Here is a 19,470-nt window from a genome sequence, read left to right as displayed (position 1 = left end):
TTTTTTTAGTTATTTACACAATATCATAATTAAATTACCCGTCCTCAAAATCCACGATGTTGGAATTGCAAAACATGGTGAAATTGACTATGACATAATTGTCAAGCTTGGTGAGGTTTACCCGTCTTCAATACTTGGCCCTATTTTGCGATTGTGTTCTTGACCTATCTTAAACCTTTTTTGTGGATCATTAGTTTAACTTAGAACCTAAATTTCATACTACTAATATCTTATTAGTAAAACTTTTTTTAAATGGTTAATTTCCATTCTATATATGCAATTAGGTCAAACTTTTTTACTTCATATTTTTCGCATTGTTCAAAAAATATTTCACCACAAATAATGCACCCGGGCGACAACACAGATCTCTGACTAGTTAGTAATAAAATGAGATGATATGAGAGTTAATTTAACTTTATTTGGATTTTCTAAAGTTTATCTATTTATATTAATACTTATGATAATATTTGAGAGAATTGATATAATTATAAAAAATTTATGATATATTTATAAACTGATTTGAGTTTATTTTATAACCTTTTCATGATAGTTTATAAAGTGTAGTTCATGTGAAAATAGTTTAATATTTTTTTATTATAGAAATAATTCGTACTTAAACACTTATATGATAAGAACTTAGTCAAATAGTAGAAGACTGTGAAAAATAGTATAATTATGGTAGCTCACAAGCCTCTTCAGTCCAATTAAGTGGGTGGTGGTTGGTTTTTGCATGAGGGTCATTTTGTTGACTAGGAAGGAAATATCATGTCGAGTTATATTTAAATACTATAGAGTTCTAATGGTATTGTAATATAGAGTGGAATTAGAAATATATTTGTGTTGGATTAGAAATAAATTTATTGTACTAGGGATGACATCAATACCAAAGAACTATTGAAAGTGCCCTAAATCTTTGATAGAAAAGTATGTAGCAAGAGCTATAATATACTAATTTACTTTTAGAATGGAGTTTCCTGTGATTACGATGTCATATATTCAAGACCTTTTTGTTGAGAATGGACAAAGAAGATTTAGATTTGGAGTTGATAAACTCATAGTCATAGAGAAACTTACACAAGATTTAGATTTGGGGTTAGGCTTACATATTTGATTTATTGCTCTTGTGAATGGCCTAGAAGACCCAAGAAATAGGGGAGCAGTTGATGTGTGAGTGTTCGTTGAAGAATGTAGTGGTGATCAAAAGGCATAGTTTGGTGTATGTTGGACAGAATTAGTGAATAAGGTAGGATCATTTGGGATGATAGGTACAGGAGACCATGTAGACAAATATTGGAGTAAGCCCTAATAGCTAGGGGTGAGAATAGGTTGGGCTGAGCTAGTCTTTACCAAGCCTGAGCCCGGCCTGTCAAAAATTTCAAAGCCTAAGCCTGACCTATGGCCTATTAAAGGCTTATTTTTAGGTATAAGCCTGACCTTTTCGAAGACATGTTTGGCCTAAGAGCCTACATAAAAGCCATTTTATTTGAGCATTTGTAAATAAGAAATTTAACTAATGTTTAAATAGATTAACAATTTAAAAGATCAACAAGACTTAATGCTTATTTGCGTAGACTTCTTCAAGTTTACCTATTAACATAAATTTTTTATACTATTTGCTCGAGAGAACTTAAGAAAACAACTTATGACATTGTTCATAAAGTTTTTGCGGTTAATTTTCATCAGTTCATCAAAATGACTAAGCTTGATTTTTGTATTTTAATTCAAAGTATGAATACAGTATTATAATAATATTTAAATTATTAATATATAATTAAATAGGTCAGCCTACTAGGCTTAAAAGGCTTTTTGTATGGCTTGTGGCCTAACATTTTTAGCTAAATAGACTTTTAAAAAACCCTAGATCTTTTCTATTTGAAAAAAATCCTGGCATGACCTTGGCCCGTGTAGGCTAGGTTGTAGGCCCCTGTTAGTCGGTCTGACCTATTCTCACCCCTACTAATAGCCAATTAATATTGGCTTAATATGTTTTTGTATCATGACTATATATATATATATATATATATATATATATATATATATATATATATATATATATATATATGAGGAGGGATATATTTACTCCAAGAGTAAGTGTTGAACACTTACTCCAAATCATAACCATTGATTATCATTAATCCAACGGCTTTAATTAAAATTTTATATAGAAAAATATTTCCAAAAATAATTAGATTAAATGATCAATTAAAATCGTTAGATTAATGAAAATCAATGGTTAAGATTTGGAGTAAGTGTTCAACACTTACTCTTGGAGTAAATATATCCCTCCTCTCTCTCTCTCTCTCTCTCTCTCTATATATATATATATATATATATATATATATATATATATATATATATATATATATATATATATATATATATATATATATATATATATATATATATATATATGGGACGACTCAAGTGAGAACACTTGGTTATTATGAGAAATGAGAACAATGAATCACGACCATTGAATTTTAATTTTGTTGATTTTAATGGACTGGATTGGTTTCTCTTTCTATGTTGATTTAAAATAAATATTAAGGATCATAGAAAGAGAAACCAATCCAGTCCATTAAAATCAACAAATCAAAATTTAATGGTCGTGATTCATTGTTCTCATTTCTCATAATAACCAAGTGTTCTCACTTGAGTCGTCCCCTATATATATATATATATATATATATATATATATATATATATATATATATATATATATATATATATATATATATATATATATATATGGGGACGACTCAAGTGAGAACACTTGGTTATTATGAGAAATGAGAACAATGAATCACGACCATTAAATTTTGATTTTGTTGATTTTAATGGACTGGATTAGTTTCTCTTTCTATGATCCTTAACATTTATTTTAAATCAACATAGAAAGAGAAACTAATCCAGTTCATTAAAATCAACAAATCAAAATTTAATGGTCGTGATTCATTATTCTCATTTCTCATAATAACCAAGTGTTCTCACTTGAGTCGTCCCCTATATATATATATATATATATATATATATATATATATATATATATATATATATATATATATATATATATATATATATATATATATATATATATATATATATATATATATACTTTTTAGGCATTGTATTTATTATGTTATTTGTATATGACATAATAAAGTCCTTAGAATAATTAGTCTATTAATGACCTATTAAGTGTGACTTAATTGTGAGACCTCATTAAACACAAGGACGTTATTCTTAAAGTAACCGTAGTCAAGTTTATTGTCAAATAGGACAACAGTAATGCATAGAGACTATTATGTGAGTAGACGAATGACTGTATCTCACGGGTCATAGATGTGAGATATTAAGTCTTCACATAGGTATAAATATTAGGAGTAATATTTATACTGGATTGACCCACCATGAGAATACTACATAGTTTGTTATGTAAGTATCATAAGTTATTCTCATAGTGATAGTGGTATATACCATCCTTCGACCTGAAACTACTATGAACCCTGAATGTGGAATTAAGTACTTTATTGTAATCAAACGTTGTCCGTAACATGATGACCACAAAGATGGTTGATGGGTACTTTACAAATCATGCTGAGGGACATGAGTGACCTAGATGAGATTTTCCCCTCCGACATATATGGGAGTAATATCTATGGGACCCTTGATAGAGTATGACTGTAAAATGCATGGTCTTGCTCAAATAAGTCGATATCAAATATTAGGCTTATTTGTTATTATCATGTATACTCGTGGATCAAGGAATAAAATATATGACTATACAAGGGTGACACATTTTATGTCTTGTGTTCAATATAGATATAAGGGGAAAAGGGTAATTGTACAGATGATCATTATCACAAAAAAGTTATGTCAGGTCACACGACATTCTCGTCACTTGGGTAGCAGTGATGTGTTGTTAGATACCGCTTACTGTTTATAATATTAAATAGGTAATTTAATATTATTGTCAACGTTAATAGAACCTACAGGGTCACACGCATAGAGTACTTATAGTGGAATGGATGATTAAATTAAAGATGATTTAATTTAATTATAACAAATATCACATTTTCAATATAAAATTTACCCGGTAATTATAACAAACATCAGAGTATAAAATTTCATACAACTATTGGGATATTACATTTTCAAATCATTCAAAACCTATAAAATTGTTTATAATAGATACATAACACAATTAAAGCGAGATGAACTCATTAGCATGTTTAGTCTTTAAAATATAAACCAATTTTTAATAAATCACGCAGCGGATTCTCAACATAAATTTCAAAACAACATAGCATCTTTAATTAAATCAAATAACTTTAAAACAACCAAACTTCTCAAAACAACAACGTAAGATTTAACTTAAAACATCAATATGTGAAATAAGTGTTCACCCCCCCCCCCAAGTGCTACGTATCAGAGCGACGACACCAATTGAACTCAATGAAGCTACAAAATCTTCATTCTGGATTACCTACACATTACCAATATAAAGGCAACGACGAAACAAAAGAAAAGGGTGAGATATCGAAATATATAACCAAGTGTATGATAAACAGTATATTAAGTCAGATTATATAAACATCGCCATTTACACAAACAATTTCCAAACAAATCCAATCAATACAACTTCCACAACACAATAATAATTAATATGCAACTCGACAATGCGACTCAAAATGATGTATATGCATGTGGTACCATCGAAGCCGAACTCCCAACTTAGAAACTGCCAGTTAATAGAGGCGTCAACAAGGCATAAGCCTTCAACTTAATTTGTCAATTCAGGCCAACGTATTTAAGCATCCTCTCCAACTTAATAATGCGATGTATGAGACTTGATATGAGTGTCATACAACAACAACAACAATAACAACAAAAATGCATCAACTGCAAAACAACTAAACAACGTTGGTCACAAGACCTGCAACTTAATCTGTCCATAAATCGGGACAATTCAACACGATTCAACTTCACCTGCAATTCGACATATTCAACATAATTCCAACATATCTAACCGACCAAAATAATTACAAACATACACGAATTATTCCTGCAAAATTCCAACTATTTTCGGCTAAATAATTCTTCTGATTAGAGCTACTAATTCTAGTATTTGGACTGTTTATCTACCTCTATTATTATTACTGATTCATACTACTCTTAATCACTCGTTCCCTGTTAATCTTGATGTTCTACTACCAAGACCAATCTACTATCAAAATATATTCCTGCTACTTACCATATTGTTCTTCTAATTGCGACTATTTTTCTGTTACCAAGAAAAACTCTACTACAATATATATATATATATATATATATATATATATATATATATATATATATATATATATATATATAATACCATGTTACATACTACTCCTACCATTTATTTCTTCCAAATTCCCTACTACTAAAATAATGCCTGCTAGTTAAACTTTGTTAATTACACTATTGCTGCTATTTATAATACTTCTACTAATTTTTCTACTTCTGTTAAGCACTCTCACTGACATAATTATAGTTACTCTAATTACTTGAATGTCAATTTTTCCAAACTAAACTAGTAGTTCTTGAATAGTATTATTCCTATATTCATATATTAGTGAGGTAACTTTTTTTAAAAACAACTAGCTAAACAAATCAAAAAAGAGAGTGGCCTCCGCCACAAGATAAGGGTTGACCGTCCCATGTCCCTCCTGGATCAAGGTCGTCCGCCCTCTCTCTCCTCACCAAATGGGGTGCCCTCCCCTCTTCTTAGGTGGCCCCACCTTTTCCCTTCTCATTCTGGGGTGCCCGCCCCTAGTTTGGGTGGTGCCTGTCCCAATTCCAAAGTTCATCTTTTTCGTGTATGCCCAGGAACTACACCAATTAATTTTCTAAAGCTTTTGTTCGATCGATCCACAAAACCAACACAACAATAATTACAGCGACACAATTCATCACAGAAATTACAACTGAAATTTTCACTAATAATCGACAGAAAGCAACAATTCACATAATCAATAATTTATCATAAACATCAAACGTCATAAAACCAACAAACACCCATGGCACAAAATCATACAACCTAACCCCACATACGGTCTATCATAATTCCGGTTATAGAGATCGAACTCCACCCTTACCTTGGATTGAAGGGCGTTCTAACGGTTTCTGGTTCGGTATAGCTAATTGCCTCTGATTGCACTCTACGTATTCTCCTCTTCCAACCCTTTTTGCCTCTTCACTTGTACTGCTTCCTTTTCCAAAAACCCTTATTCTTTCTCTTCCCCTTCTGATAACAACAACCAAATAATAGTCTTTTCTCATAAACTCCTTAATGGGCCTATTATTTGCACACTGTTAGGAGTGAATTAATGGTAATTTAATGTGTTAGATTAACTACCTTTTGAGCTAAAAGTGAATAGATCTTGTGCATTTTACGGATTTTATAGTTAGAATTGAACTTTCAAGGTTCGAAGCTAATTTTAGAACAAATTGCATCACTTTGGGTGTTAATTGTGCAAATATTGAAGCTAAGAGGCAAAGACTAGGAAACACGCTGGCGTAAAGCTCTAGAGAGGAAGAATCACAAAGAAGGAAGAAGAAGAAAAGGGCGAGCCGCGCCAATAAAGGGGCGAGACGCACCAAACTCTCTGTTTGGGTTCGCGCCGCGCCATTGCGTACCGAGGCGCGGTGGCTGCGTTACAAGGCCCAAAACTTATAAATAGAAGCCCTAGATTCCAAGTAAAGGGAGAACTTTGTGGGAGCGAAATTAGGAGATCTATCTGATTCTGAAGCTGAGATTAACAATAGAAGGTGGATTCTTTACCAATTGAAGGCATTCTATTGATGAAGATGAATTCCTCCATTGATTCTTGTATGTTCTTCATGTCTATGGAGAGCTAAATCCCTCTTGTTGAGTCTAAGGTAGTAGTTAACCTATGAATATACATTACCATTGATTAATCCCTGTGAACAATTGTTTGAATTTATTATCAATAAGAAACCTTGCTTTTAATTTACATCATTGTTGAATCTTTGATCGAAAGAAAGGATTTAACTTTTGCCCTAGGTTACTATATTGATTCAATTGCAATTTGCAGAGATGGAATTGTAATTGGGTTTTCATAATTATCGTTCTTAATTACTATTATCGTTATTGTGATTTGGAGAGATCGAATCTCATACCGGTAAAAGTTATCTAATTTGATTTGCAGACATGGAATCTTATTTGAGGATAAGTGAAGATAATGATTCAAAGGATTGTTCTATTGTGAATTAATTGATAATTGTATAGGATTAGGTTGATGAACCCTAAAGACTCAACATCTTTCTTTATTTGTTAACACAAAGTCCTTTACTTGCTTTTATTTTATTATTTGCTTTTGATATTATTATTAGTATAAAACAAACCAAACCAAAATTCTTAACTCAAAATAAACAACTATAGAACGGCAGTGATATTAACCAATCCCTGTGGATACGATATATTACAGAAAATATTTACCCACAAATACTTTCAACAAATTGGCGCCGTTGCCGGGGATTGGTGTCACTATTGCACGCATTGCAATAGTTTTGTATTTTGAGTTATTTCCTTATTTTTAGTTATATTATTTTTAGTCATTTACTTATTTTTAGATTTTTTTTTGTTGTTTAGTTACTTATTTTTAGAATTTTTTTGTTTAGTTACTTAAATTTAGATTTTTAGTTTAGTTCCTTTATTTTAGATTTTTAGTTAGTTACTTTATTTTAGATTTTGTTATTGCAATAATCTTTTAATTTTAATTTTTATTTCTTTTAATTTTAGTATTATTATTATTATTATTTTTTTATCTTGTTATTTCACTTGTGTGCTAGTTTTGTAGATTTTTGTTTGTCGGAATGTTTGACCCAAACATAAATGCCGGGATTCATGCTCATAACGAGATCCTATTCCAACAAATGGAGTACCTCCTTCAAAGTGTGTCACAGTTCACACCTCAAGTTAGTGAGTTTTATGATAGCGGATGGGGCACACCGGAAGATACGATGGAGTATCATATGGCTAACCATGAATATAAACAACAAGCCTTTCAACCTTACACTCAACCGTCGCCACAACAACAAGGAGGGCAATCTAAGTTGGAAGAGACCATGAATCAGTTCATACAAATGTCAATGACAAATAAACAAGGGCTTTCACATTATAATCAAGGTTATCAAAGAGGACCCACTGAGTTAGAGGAAACCATGAATCAATTCATGCAACTCTCTTTAACCATTCAACAAAACCGGGAAATTCGAGATGTTCAACTTACCAAATTCTTAACCGAGCAAAACGTAAGTCAAGTCTCAACTTTTCAAAACCCTATGACTTGCGTAGAAACTTGCAATGCTACTTCTATAAAGAGTATAAAAGTGATTGATGAGGAAGTTGAAAACAATGATGATGACAAGGAAGATGTTGTTGAAAAGGATAATATAGAGCATATAAACATCAAGAAGAATATAGAAAGTGAGTATGAGCCCTCAATGAAGCTACCTGATCCAAGACCTCCTAAAAAAGTAGATGATGTGTTAGTCGAAGGAACAAAAAAGGAGGATATAATCAAAGAAGTTGTGAATGATTTAGAAACTTCAAAAATTGAAACTTTTTCAAAAGAGAATATGGTGGACTTAGAGTTGAAGAAGAGTAGTAATGCAAATGAGCATAAACTCTCATTGGAATTACTTCCTCCACAAGTTCCTAATAAAGAAGGGAAGGAGAGTCATTGCTTTCGACTAATGGAAATGTTTAGCCGTTTGCAAATCACCATCCCATTTTCAGAAGGTTTAGAGTTAAAGCCAAAATGTGTCAAATTCATCAAGGATAGGTTCTCACAGAAGAAGAAATTAACGGATAAGGAGGTTATCTCTCTTGAGGAGAGGAAAAAACAAATGAAGGAAGAGAGATCGCGAGTTGAAGTGGTAAGAATTAAGGATGAAGAAACCAAACAAGCAAACATGAAATACTTTTGGGGCTTCACATTGGTAAGAAAAGTGCCAAGAAAACGAGACAATGGTTGATGATTCAACCATGAACCGTCGAGCCATGCGACGTTAAACGAAGCGCTTCGTGGGAGGCAAACCACGCTGCTAATGTTTTATTTTGTTTTGTTTATTTTTATTTCAGGAAATAATAAGGGAACCTTTCTGGTGAAAGCTAGGAAGAGGCAATTGATATTGCAATACCCTCTGTGAGTCAACCCTCTCGGGCTTGTTACGAAACATTGAGGTCAATGTTTAGTTCAAGTTTGGGGGTGGATTTACTCTTTTGCATTTTTTTTTAATTTTCTGTTTATTATTTGTTTGTTTTATCCCCAATTTAGAAAGAGTACTACCACAACAAAAAGATAATCTCAAGCAAAGTACCAACAATGGAGCAACATGTATGAAAGTGGTAGTGAGTGAATGTTCAAAAAATTTTAGTTCACGTTCTTTTTCAATAAGTAACAAGTCAGGTATGAATTTTCAAACTCAAACTTCTACTGTGTGCATGAAACGTAAGTGTTAGTAAATACTTTGCAGAAGTTCTTTATGGTACACTATTCTGTTGGATCGGCTTAGCCTTAACCATTGTGAGGAAAGCTTTCCATTGTTTACTATATGCAGGAGACCATCAATTATTTTGGCTTGTTTGTATCATGCTAAACCATCTGTCGCATCGTTTGTGGAAATCTGTGGAAGTGATTTAGGCATTTGTTTGAATCTGAGAGTTTTTCTGAGCCGATTCCATCTTAAAAAAAAAATTCTGTGAGAGTGTGATCCCTTGCTAGCCATTCTTTGAGCCTGAGATCAAGGTAAATTTCATCATATGCACCAAGGAAAAACCTGGTGATTTTTGATCTCAATAAAAAGTTTTGTTTTGGACCATCAACCATAAAATTTGGTGATGTGTTTTCTCTTTGACCTTCATAGAAGTAGGGGAGCATTCATATAATCTAAATACAGGTTGATCTCCAAGTTGGGGAGAGTCATAATCAAAAGAAGAGTAAGTTTGTAGGTGGTAATTTGCAAAGAACGAAAGAAATTCGTAGCTTGAAAAAAAAATAAAAAAGAAAACAAAAGAAAAACAATGTTTGAAAGAAAACTATTGTTGAAAAAAAAAAGAGAAACATCGAGTTACGAATGAAAAAGAAGAAGGGGTGAAAAATTTGAAGGTATGAAGGAAAAGGAAAGAGTTATGATTCGGATGCTTCCCAAAAATAGGAACAACCCTCGTTTGTCTTCTTTTCTTTGAATCTTAAACCACATTACAACCCTGGAAAGACCTTCTAATTCTCAGATTCCACAGGACTTGATGCAAACAACATGGTGAACGTATGATATGGATTTTTGTTGATTTAATTGTTTGGATGAGTGTTTAACCCCTCTATTATTCATCATACTTTTTGATGCGAGTGATTAGTGCTGATTCAATTGCAATTGTGTAGTGTTTTGAACTTCTGGAGGTAATTTCCTTTCAAAATTTGTTTCATGTATATGTTCTAAGTTTTTAGGGAGACGAGGAGTAGCCGATTTGGTTGCTGAATTGAACCACTTGAAAAAAAAAACCTTTTTGAAAAAAAACTTGTGCATGATTGTTGGTATGTTGTGTTGAGGTAAGTAATTTTGTTTAGGGACAAACAAAACTCTAAGTTGGGGAGAGTTTGTTAGGAGTGAATTAATGGTAATTTAATGTGTTAGATTAACTACCTTTTGAGCTAAAAGTGAATAGATCTTGTGCATTTTACGGATTTTATAGTTAGAATTGAACTTTCAAGGTTCGAAGCTAATTTTAGAACAAATTGCATCACTTTGGGTGTTAATTGTGCAAATATTGAAGCTAAGAGGCAAAGACTAGGAAACACGCTGGCGTAAAGCTCTAGAGAGGAAGAATCACAAAGAAGGAAGAAGAAGAAAAGGGCGAGCCGCGCCAATAAAGGGGCGAGACGCGCCAAACTCTCTGTTTGGGTTCGCGCCGCGCCATTGCGTACCGAGGCGCGGTGGTTGCGTTACAAGGCCCAAAACTTATAAATAGAAGCCCTAGATTCCAAGTAAAGGGAGAACTTTGTGGGAGCGAAATTAGGAGATCTATCTGATTCTGAAGCTGAGATTAACAATAGAAGGTGGATTCTTTACCAATTGAAGGCATTCTATTGATGAAGATGAATTCCTCCATTGATTCTTGTATGTTCTTCATGTCTATGGAGAGCTAAATCCCTCTTGTTGAGTCTAAGGTAGTAGTTAACCTATGAATATACATTACCATTGATTAATCCCTGTGAACAATTGTTTGAATTTATTATCAATAAGAAACCTTGCTTTTAATTTACATCATTGTTGAATCTTTGATCGAAAGAAAGGATTTAACTTTTGCCCTAGGTTACTATATTGATTCAATTGCAATTTGCAGAGATGGAATTGTAATTGGGTTTTCATAATTATCGTTCTTAATTACTATTATCGTTATTGTGATTTGGAGAGATCGAATCTCATACCGGTAAAAGTTATCTAATTTGATTTGCAGACATGGAATCTTATTTGAGGATAAGTGAAGATAATGATTCAAAGGATTGTTCTATTGTGAATTAATTGATAATTGTATAGGATTAGGTTGATGAACCCTAAAGACTCAACATCTTTCTTTATTTGTTAACACAAAGTCCTTTACTTGCTTTTATTTTATTATTTGCTTTTGATATTATTATTAGTATAAAACAAACCAAACCAAAATTCTTAACTCAAAATAAACAACTATAGAACGGCAGTGATATTAACCAATCCCTGTGGATACGATATATTACAGAAAATATTTACCCACAAATACTTTCAACACACACCTCTAATTTACTAACACCAACCAATAAAAATTCATAACTAATAATAGTACTATAATTCTCTCAATAATAATAACACTATTAAACTACCTTTTTAAATCCAATAATGCTTCTTAGTAATAATACTGATAATTCTCAACTTCGACAAATTCCAATAAATAAATCCTTAAATAATTTAATTAACTAATTAATAAAATCACGGGTGTTACACGGACTATCTCCCATAACGATACCGGTTCCTAGACCAACCTCCATGACTAACCAAAGATCCTTTAAGATCGGCGTAATTCTTAAATCCAACGCCCAAATATTCTTTCACTCACTTTTGAAATAGTTTCACATCTTTTAAGTATTGACTTGAACATTGAATTATTAATCTTTTGCTACTGTCTCAATTATATTATCATAAAGAAACTAGGGTTAAATATATAAACCCCGTTGTAATGTTAGCGAGTTTTGGTTTTAGCTCCTGGTAAAGTTTTTTTAAACACTCCCTTATGTTTTGTAGATTCCCTCATAGAAACCCCTAATAGCCATGTGGCATGGAATATTTAGCAATTATTTCACGCGTGGCATTTAGTTTTAATTTTATTTACACGATTTGGCCACATATTCATGACAGTATGGCATTGGATTAAATTATTCTTCAAGACTAGGGTTTTTATTCTCCCATTCTGTCTTTGTCTTCTTTTTTCTCCCCTTCATTTTCTTCCATCCTCCCCTTTATCTTCGTCCGCCATCCCCTTCATCCTCGTCCATCTTCGTCCACCATCATTTGGGATGGGTGGAAGCAAATCTTCCTCAACGAATAATGTTGGAAAGGGTTTGGCAATATGCGGGTGCAACTCAACCATGAAGATGTGGGTCTCCAAGTCAATTGAAAACTCAGGCAGAAAATTTTGGAAATGTAGGAATTCCATGGTGAGTACTTATAATTATGTAATCATTTTGAACTTACATTTTCGATTTTATGTGTTAATCATAGTACACTTAAATTGCAGAATGGTTCGGCCAGTTCTTGTGGGACGACTTCGTTAGTGAGATTGAAGTGAACAAAAATAATTTGTCTACATGTCCCACATGTAAATGAACAAGGCTTATTTGAAAGAATTTGCGAGAGAGATTGTTGATGAGATTAATTGCAGAGTAGGAAGGCTTAACAAATTAGAAAAACTCAAGAGAAAGATTTTAATTGAAAAGAGAAAAAAATTGGTTGATCTTTGTAATTGGTCTGTCATGGATGGTATTTGCAATTGTGGTTAAGTTAGTGTAGTTGTTATGTGATCCATGTCAAATTTTATTGTAATTCAACAAGTTTGTTATGAATGAAATGTTAAGTTTCATATGTAATTTTAAGTAGGGATGGCAACGGGTCGGGTCGGGTTTCACACTACCCAAACCCGCACCCGAATTTGGCACTCGAACCCGAACTCAAACCTAAATGTTGTTCGGGTGGCAAAATAACACCCACGCCCACACCCGTTGGGTTCGGGTTTTTCACCCAAACCCGAACCCGCAGCAAAATACAAAAAATAATTCTTTCTACAATTTTCTTACAACTTTCCAAAATATAAATATATTATTTATATATATATATATATATATATATATATATATTTATATATATATATATATATATTTATATACATAAATATATTTATATATATAAGCGGGTGTGATTTCGGGTTTCGGGTGCGGGTTTCACACTACCTAAATCCGCACCCGAAATATCCGGTGGCACCCGAACCCGAACTCAAATCCAGTCAACTCGGATTTTCACCCGTTGACTCGGGTTCGGGTGCGGGTCTGCTTGCCATCCCTAATTTTAAGTTAAGTTTCTTTTGAATGAAATGTTAAGTTCTGTTATCCATTTACAATGAAAGTTTCAGTTGTAACATTTCAATATAACATTGAAAGCAGAATTGATGCAATTTAAATTAACAAAAGGAAACATTGGTGCATAAGTATATTAGAAGCACACATGGTGCATATGTCTGATACAAGCACACTTGGTGCATAATTCTGTTACAACATTTCAAAATAGCACAAAAGGAACATAATACAAAATGAACATAGGAACATGACAGATGCACAAAATCAATAAGGCACATAGTACAAAAGACATAAGTTGCAGATACATAGGTCTATTACAACAAAACATAAAAGTTAATCTCTCATTTTCTTGGTCTTACGTGTCTTCAAAGACCTAGTTGAAATTCCAAGCTTGCCATCTTTTGAACATGGTTTGTCTTCTTTTTCTGGTATGATAATTGGCTGATCAGTAGAACTTCCCTGACCTGTAATTGGTTTTTAGAACCAACTCAATTTTATCCTCTCACTTTGCCTTCTTCTCATGACTGGTTTTTTTCCTTCCTTCTTTCTTGATTGCTTTTTGCTTGAGTCAACAACACAAGATCTTGTTTGAATCATAACATTTAGTATTGAGGGCTCTTCAGTTTCAGTCTGCCCACCAGTTGACATATCAATCTTAGTTTGCATCTCAGTAGGCATTACAATAAGCATTTCTGAATTTGTTGCAGTCTCTGTATTTTCACTTTTAATAGGCATTGTAGTCTCTGTATTTTCAGCTCCAATAGCCTTTGCTACATTTTTATCTTTTCTCTACACAAACAACAATAACACAAAAAAAAATATTTGCAGTAACCAAGTGTAACACAACATAGACAAGTTGTAAGAAAACTAATAACATTTCTTCTAAGTGCATTGGGATTCTTTGTCAAGGACTTACAAGTTAATGAATTGTGACCAAACTTGTCACATTTGGTGCACTTGTATGCAACATCAGGTCTCCTCCTCCTCCTTGCCCCATCCTCTTCACTTTCTCTTATCCTAATCTTTTTAGGTCTTCCTGCACCTTTTTTATATGCAGGTGGTAGAGGTGTTCCATTTCAACTTCTGGCCAGATATCTTGACCATTGATAGGACTTACTGAATAACCATAACACTCTGCATATTTTTGTCTTGTATAACAAACATCTACAAAGTCATCGGGATTTTGCTTCCTATAGCTCAAAGCTGCTACAACATGCCTACAAGGAATCCCTACTAATTCCCAAAAATTGCAGCTACGGGACCTTTTGGCAATGTTCACAAAAGTAATTTCTCTCCCATTTAGCACTGACCACTCACAAATTGCTTCCGTAAAGTCATTAAGGGAATTAAATTCCATGCCCCATTTGAATTTAAAGTCCTTATTGAGATGCTCTTTCCTAAACCTCTCATACTTGGGCCTTTCATCATCACAAGAATCATCTGGGTCAGAACTATTCAATTCATCAATGTAGTAATCATCTTCATCCATACTTTTATTGGGCTTACACAAAAGCCCACTAAGACTTGCATTTTCATTGATAGGTAATGTTACATATATTCCTTCAAAACCATCAACAAGATCAGTAGCTCTATCATCTTCACTATCGTCTAACCCTTCAACAATCTCCTCTTCTAACCCTTCAACAATCTCTTTTTCTAACCCATCCAATTCATTTTCCTCATTAACACAATTAGGTTCCCTATCCCTAGGGTCCATGTTTCCCAACAAATGTTCCACAAATAAATCTCCATTAATATTCATCGCACTAAAGTACGAAGCATAATCGGCAACTCATCATCTCTTCTTAGCAAAATATATCCTTCTTGAATTTCAAAGACTTTTGTCCATAACATAAAACTACCATCCTTATACCCCGACCTACTCACCGCCTTACCAATGTTATCCATTGTCCAATTTGCAACATGAATCCTAATTACAGTTGAATCAACCCCCCCTCTATAAATAATTTCATCCTGATTAATCCTAACGAATTCACCCCATGGTGAAAAATAACACTAAAATGTTCTGAATCCTGTGAATAAATCATACCCACGTATCAAAAATACATATTTCACTCAAAATAAAACCCAATAACACGGATATTTACGATTACCATTGATGAATTTCATAAATTACATTATCTGAGACATTAGTAGCTTCAATATGTCTTCGTACTCGTCTTCTTCTTCTATTATGACTGCGTGCCACAATGCGTCTTCGTCTTTGTACTGAGACTGTTGCTCGTCTTCGTCTTCACAGATTTTGGAACTTCACATGAAACCTAATTTTTGAAGGGGTATTAGAGAAGTATATATTATATTATGCCAACTAAATTGTTTCAAATAATAAACCAAAATGACATGTATGTAATAAAATTAAAACTAAATAATAATTGCTAAATATTCTATACCACCCGGCTATTAGGGGTTTCTTTGAAGAAATCTACATAATATTTAGGAGTTTTAAAAAATAAACTTTACTAGGAGCTAAAACCAAGACTCGCTACCATTAAAAAAGTTCAAGTCTATCATTTACCATATATATATATATATATATATATATATATATATATATATATATATATATATATATATATATATATATATATATATATATATATATTATTCTTCTATTTTTTTCATGCATGTCCTTTTCCACTTTTGACATCAAATAATTCCAGCGCCTTTTAGATCGTAGTTGTGGAGGATTGAACCGTGGTACTCCCTATCAAATTCAACGTCAATCATCACTAAACCAACTAATGTAATAAACATCACTATTTGCTTTATCCAAATTTTACAATAAACATCACCATCTTCTTTATTTTTAGGGGTGTGCAAAAAAACCGGTTATTCATAACCAAATTAGTATCCAAATTGATCCACTTTTTAAAACCCAATCCAAATATTAAAATATAAAATCGGGTATATATTTTATTATCCAAATATAAACCGGTACCCATAATAATAATGTGGTTTAGTTATTGGATACCCAGATTTGCTATGTATTAAATTTATATGTTTGTCTCTTTTCATGATTAACCACATACTTATGATGATAAAAGTTAAATTTCTCTAATAACACATTAATAAATTCTGAATTAAAAATTTAATTTTAAACAATTATTTATTAAATTAAAATGAAACATGTTTGCAGTATGTTATTTCTAATATAATATATGATGATGAGACTCAATAAAAAATTGATTTATTGCCAATCTAAATAAGATGCTAAGTTGAAAATGAAATTTTTCAGGGAAGACCAATTCTAACTCTCCTCACCATAATACTAAGTTGAAAATGAAAACATGTAATACATTATGCAAACTATTCACGTTTCATAATTTTGTTTTTTTTTATGATATTCACGTCTCTTAGTTATTAGCCTTGGGCTATTAGCAATTTAATTTTAAACAATTATTCATAAGGTAATTGATAATTACTGCTACATAAAAAAAAAATATCTCCAAATAATTTATATTATCCACTGCCACTTAAACTAGCTTAAGTTATGTTAACTTAATTAAAATAAAATTGATTTTAAGTATTGAATTGATTTTAAAAAGATGGTATTCGTTCAAAATAAATAAAATAATTTAAGTGACAAATTAGTTTAAAAAGTTGATATTAATTCAAAGTAAATAAAATTAATTTAAATATTGAATTGATTTTGAGAGAAACCGGTTTAAAACTAGTTTTTTTAAAATTGGTTTTTTTTTAGAAACCAGTTTAAAACCGAACCGATCCACATGTAAACCGGTTTAAAAAAAATAAATCAGTTTTATAAAAACGGTTTTAAGATCCAATCCAAACCAAACCATATATATGGTTCAATTTAGTTTGATTTTTGATCCATGCACACCCCTATTTATTTTATTTGAAGTTACTTCATGTTTCCCTCAATTTTTTGTCCGAATATAAATTAAAAAAATCCATTTAGTTACGTGTCTAAAAAAAATTCTTCAGTTTCTTGTCCGAATATCAAGGTCTATTTTAAAAAATCTATAAATTTGAGCTGTCTAAAAAAGTATCCAAGGTCTAGTTACGTGTCAATCACCCATAATTTAGAGTCTGTATGAATCAACGCGTGTGTCTTAGTTTTGATTCTCCCTTATCAAATGATGCAAACAAAACAGTAACAAAAGTACTAGTTCTCTATGATTTTAATCTTTATCATAAGAACAAAAACAAACAAATGACAATCAAAACCAAAAAGAAAAACGATAATTAAATTTTATTGCAAATTAGTAGCACCTAGTATCGTGGATTAATTAAAAAGCTAAACATTAATTATCAAGCCTATTCTTGATATCTTCAGCAGCATCAGCAGCTTCAACCTGTTTCTTTGAAGTCTCCAGTTCAGCCTCACTTGCTTCCTTCTCGTTTTTAGCAGTTATAGTCTTTGCCTGTGTTTTTTTTTCTTCTTTCACATCAATCCATTTAAAATAATAATAATAACAAAATTGAAATCAATACAATAAATAGTAGCTAAATATGTAAATATGGAATAGTTAATTACCTGACCGACAAAAGAAGCTTTTGCATATCTAAATGTTTCTTGAATTGAAACAGCGAAAGATAAGCAACTGTTCTTAAGGCGAGATGCAAAAGAAGTGTTGTTGTGATTTGGTGAAGGGGTTGAAGATGGAGAACTTGTAGGTTCCATGATTTACTACTATTGTGATTAGATCATGATGAAATGTTTATGTCCTTTTAAGAATAAATAGAATGTTAAAAAAATTAAATTAAAGTTTTTTCTAGAATGGATCCGGAGCTCCAGGCCCACGCCTAATGCCCATTAAGAATATAATAATTATTTAAAATAATATAATAAACTATTAAGAAAATTAAAGTGTTTTCTTTAATTTGTATGATAATTTTGAAACAAATGAAATATTTTAATTATGTTAGATAAAATTAAACAAGGAGATGAGAGACGTTGAAAGCGACATCAAAATTAGGGATGATAATGGGCAGAGTTTGAGCATGGTACTATAGTATTCGTTCCCATTTGCGATTTAAAAAAATTTTCATCCCCGAGTTCAAACCCGTGTGGGCATCAATGTTTGTGCCTGTACACGTACCTTATGGGTACATAAGTACCTATATTCGTTCCCGTATACCCGCATTTCTAATAAAAAAATATATCAATTTTAATTTATCATGTTATTTTAAATCTTTTCAACAACATTAAAAGCATTTAAAGGATGTTATTATTAAGTTAGTAAATAAACAAAAATTTATATTAAAATGAGTGCAAGTTTAACAGTGATGTATTTAATAAAATTGATAAATTAATATATGTACATAATCAGTGACGGAGTTAGGAATTTTATGTAATCTGAGCAAAAAATTTAACTGCACATTACATGTGACAATATATAAATAGTCATTAAGTGTGCTACATAAGAGAGATGAAACATAACCTGCGAATAGTGTGCTAAATAAAATCAAGAGGTAAATGCCCTCTCTGAGACTTCTTTGTGGTGAATGTTTGAAAGTGACGGAGAGAGGAGAGAGGAAATACGAACAATCAGAGAGAGGAAGCAACAGATCTACAGTGGCGGTACCATGATTAGTTTTTTTTAATTTATGTTCTAAGTCATAAATAATTAATTTGGTTGGGCCTGCCTGGACCATTAGGTATTCGTCTGTTTTAATTTTCACATCCTTATTTTTACTAATTTTGCCCCTGGTTTCGTTTAAAAATCGGCTATTAAATTTGGAGAAATACAAAGAAATTAGGGGTTGAGCCCGGGCACGCTGGGCTATAGAACTGCCCCTGTACATAATAATAAAA

At 32.0% G+C, this 19,470-nt stretch overlaps 1 protein-coding gene across 1 annotated transcript; it reads right to left on the bottom strand.

Annotated features, from left to right (window-relative positions):
* Positions 1 to 17,881: 17,881 nt before the first annotated feature.
* On the bottom strand, positions 17,882 to 18,370 carry LOC131617354 (uncharacterized). Its single transcript, XM_058888660.1, has 2 exons — positions 18,190 to 18,370; positions 17,882 to 18,076 (listed from the first exon to the last, which is right to left on the bottom strand). The coding sequence occupies exons 1-2, from the start codon at positions 18,334 to 18,336 to the stop codon at positions 17,957 to 17,959; spliced, it is 267 nt and encodes an 88-aa protein (XP_058744643.1). The 5' UTR covers positions 18,337 to 18,370; the 3' UTR covers positions 17,882 to 17,956.
* Between the last annotated feature and the right edge of the window lie 1,100 nt (positions 18,371 to 19,470).

This window comes from Vicia villosa, linkage group LG7, assembly GCF_029867415.1.
Source record: "Vicia villosa cultivar HV-30 ecotype Madison, WI linkage group LG7, Vvil1.0, whole genome shotgun sequence".
Classification (NCBI taxonomy): domain Eukaryota; kingdom Viridiplantae; phylum Streptophyta; class Magnoliopsida; order Fabales; family Fabaceae; genus Vicia; species Vicia villosa.
Note: the sequence above shows the minus strand (reverse complement) of the source record. Positions and strands in the feature narration are given on the sequence as shown.

Coding starts and splice junctions, on each gene's coding strand:
- LOC131617354 (XM_058888660.1), bottom strand. CDS start 18,336: ATGGAACCTACAAGTTCTCCATCTTCAACCCCTTCACCAAATCACAAC. Junction 18,077..18,189: donor AAGCTTCTTTTGTCGGTCAG/GTAATTAACTAT, acceptor AAAAAAACACAG/GCAAAGACTATAACTGCTAA.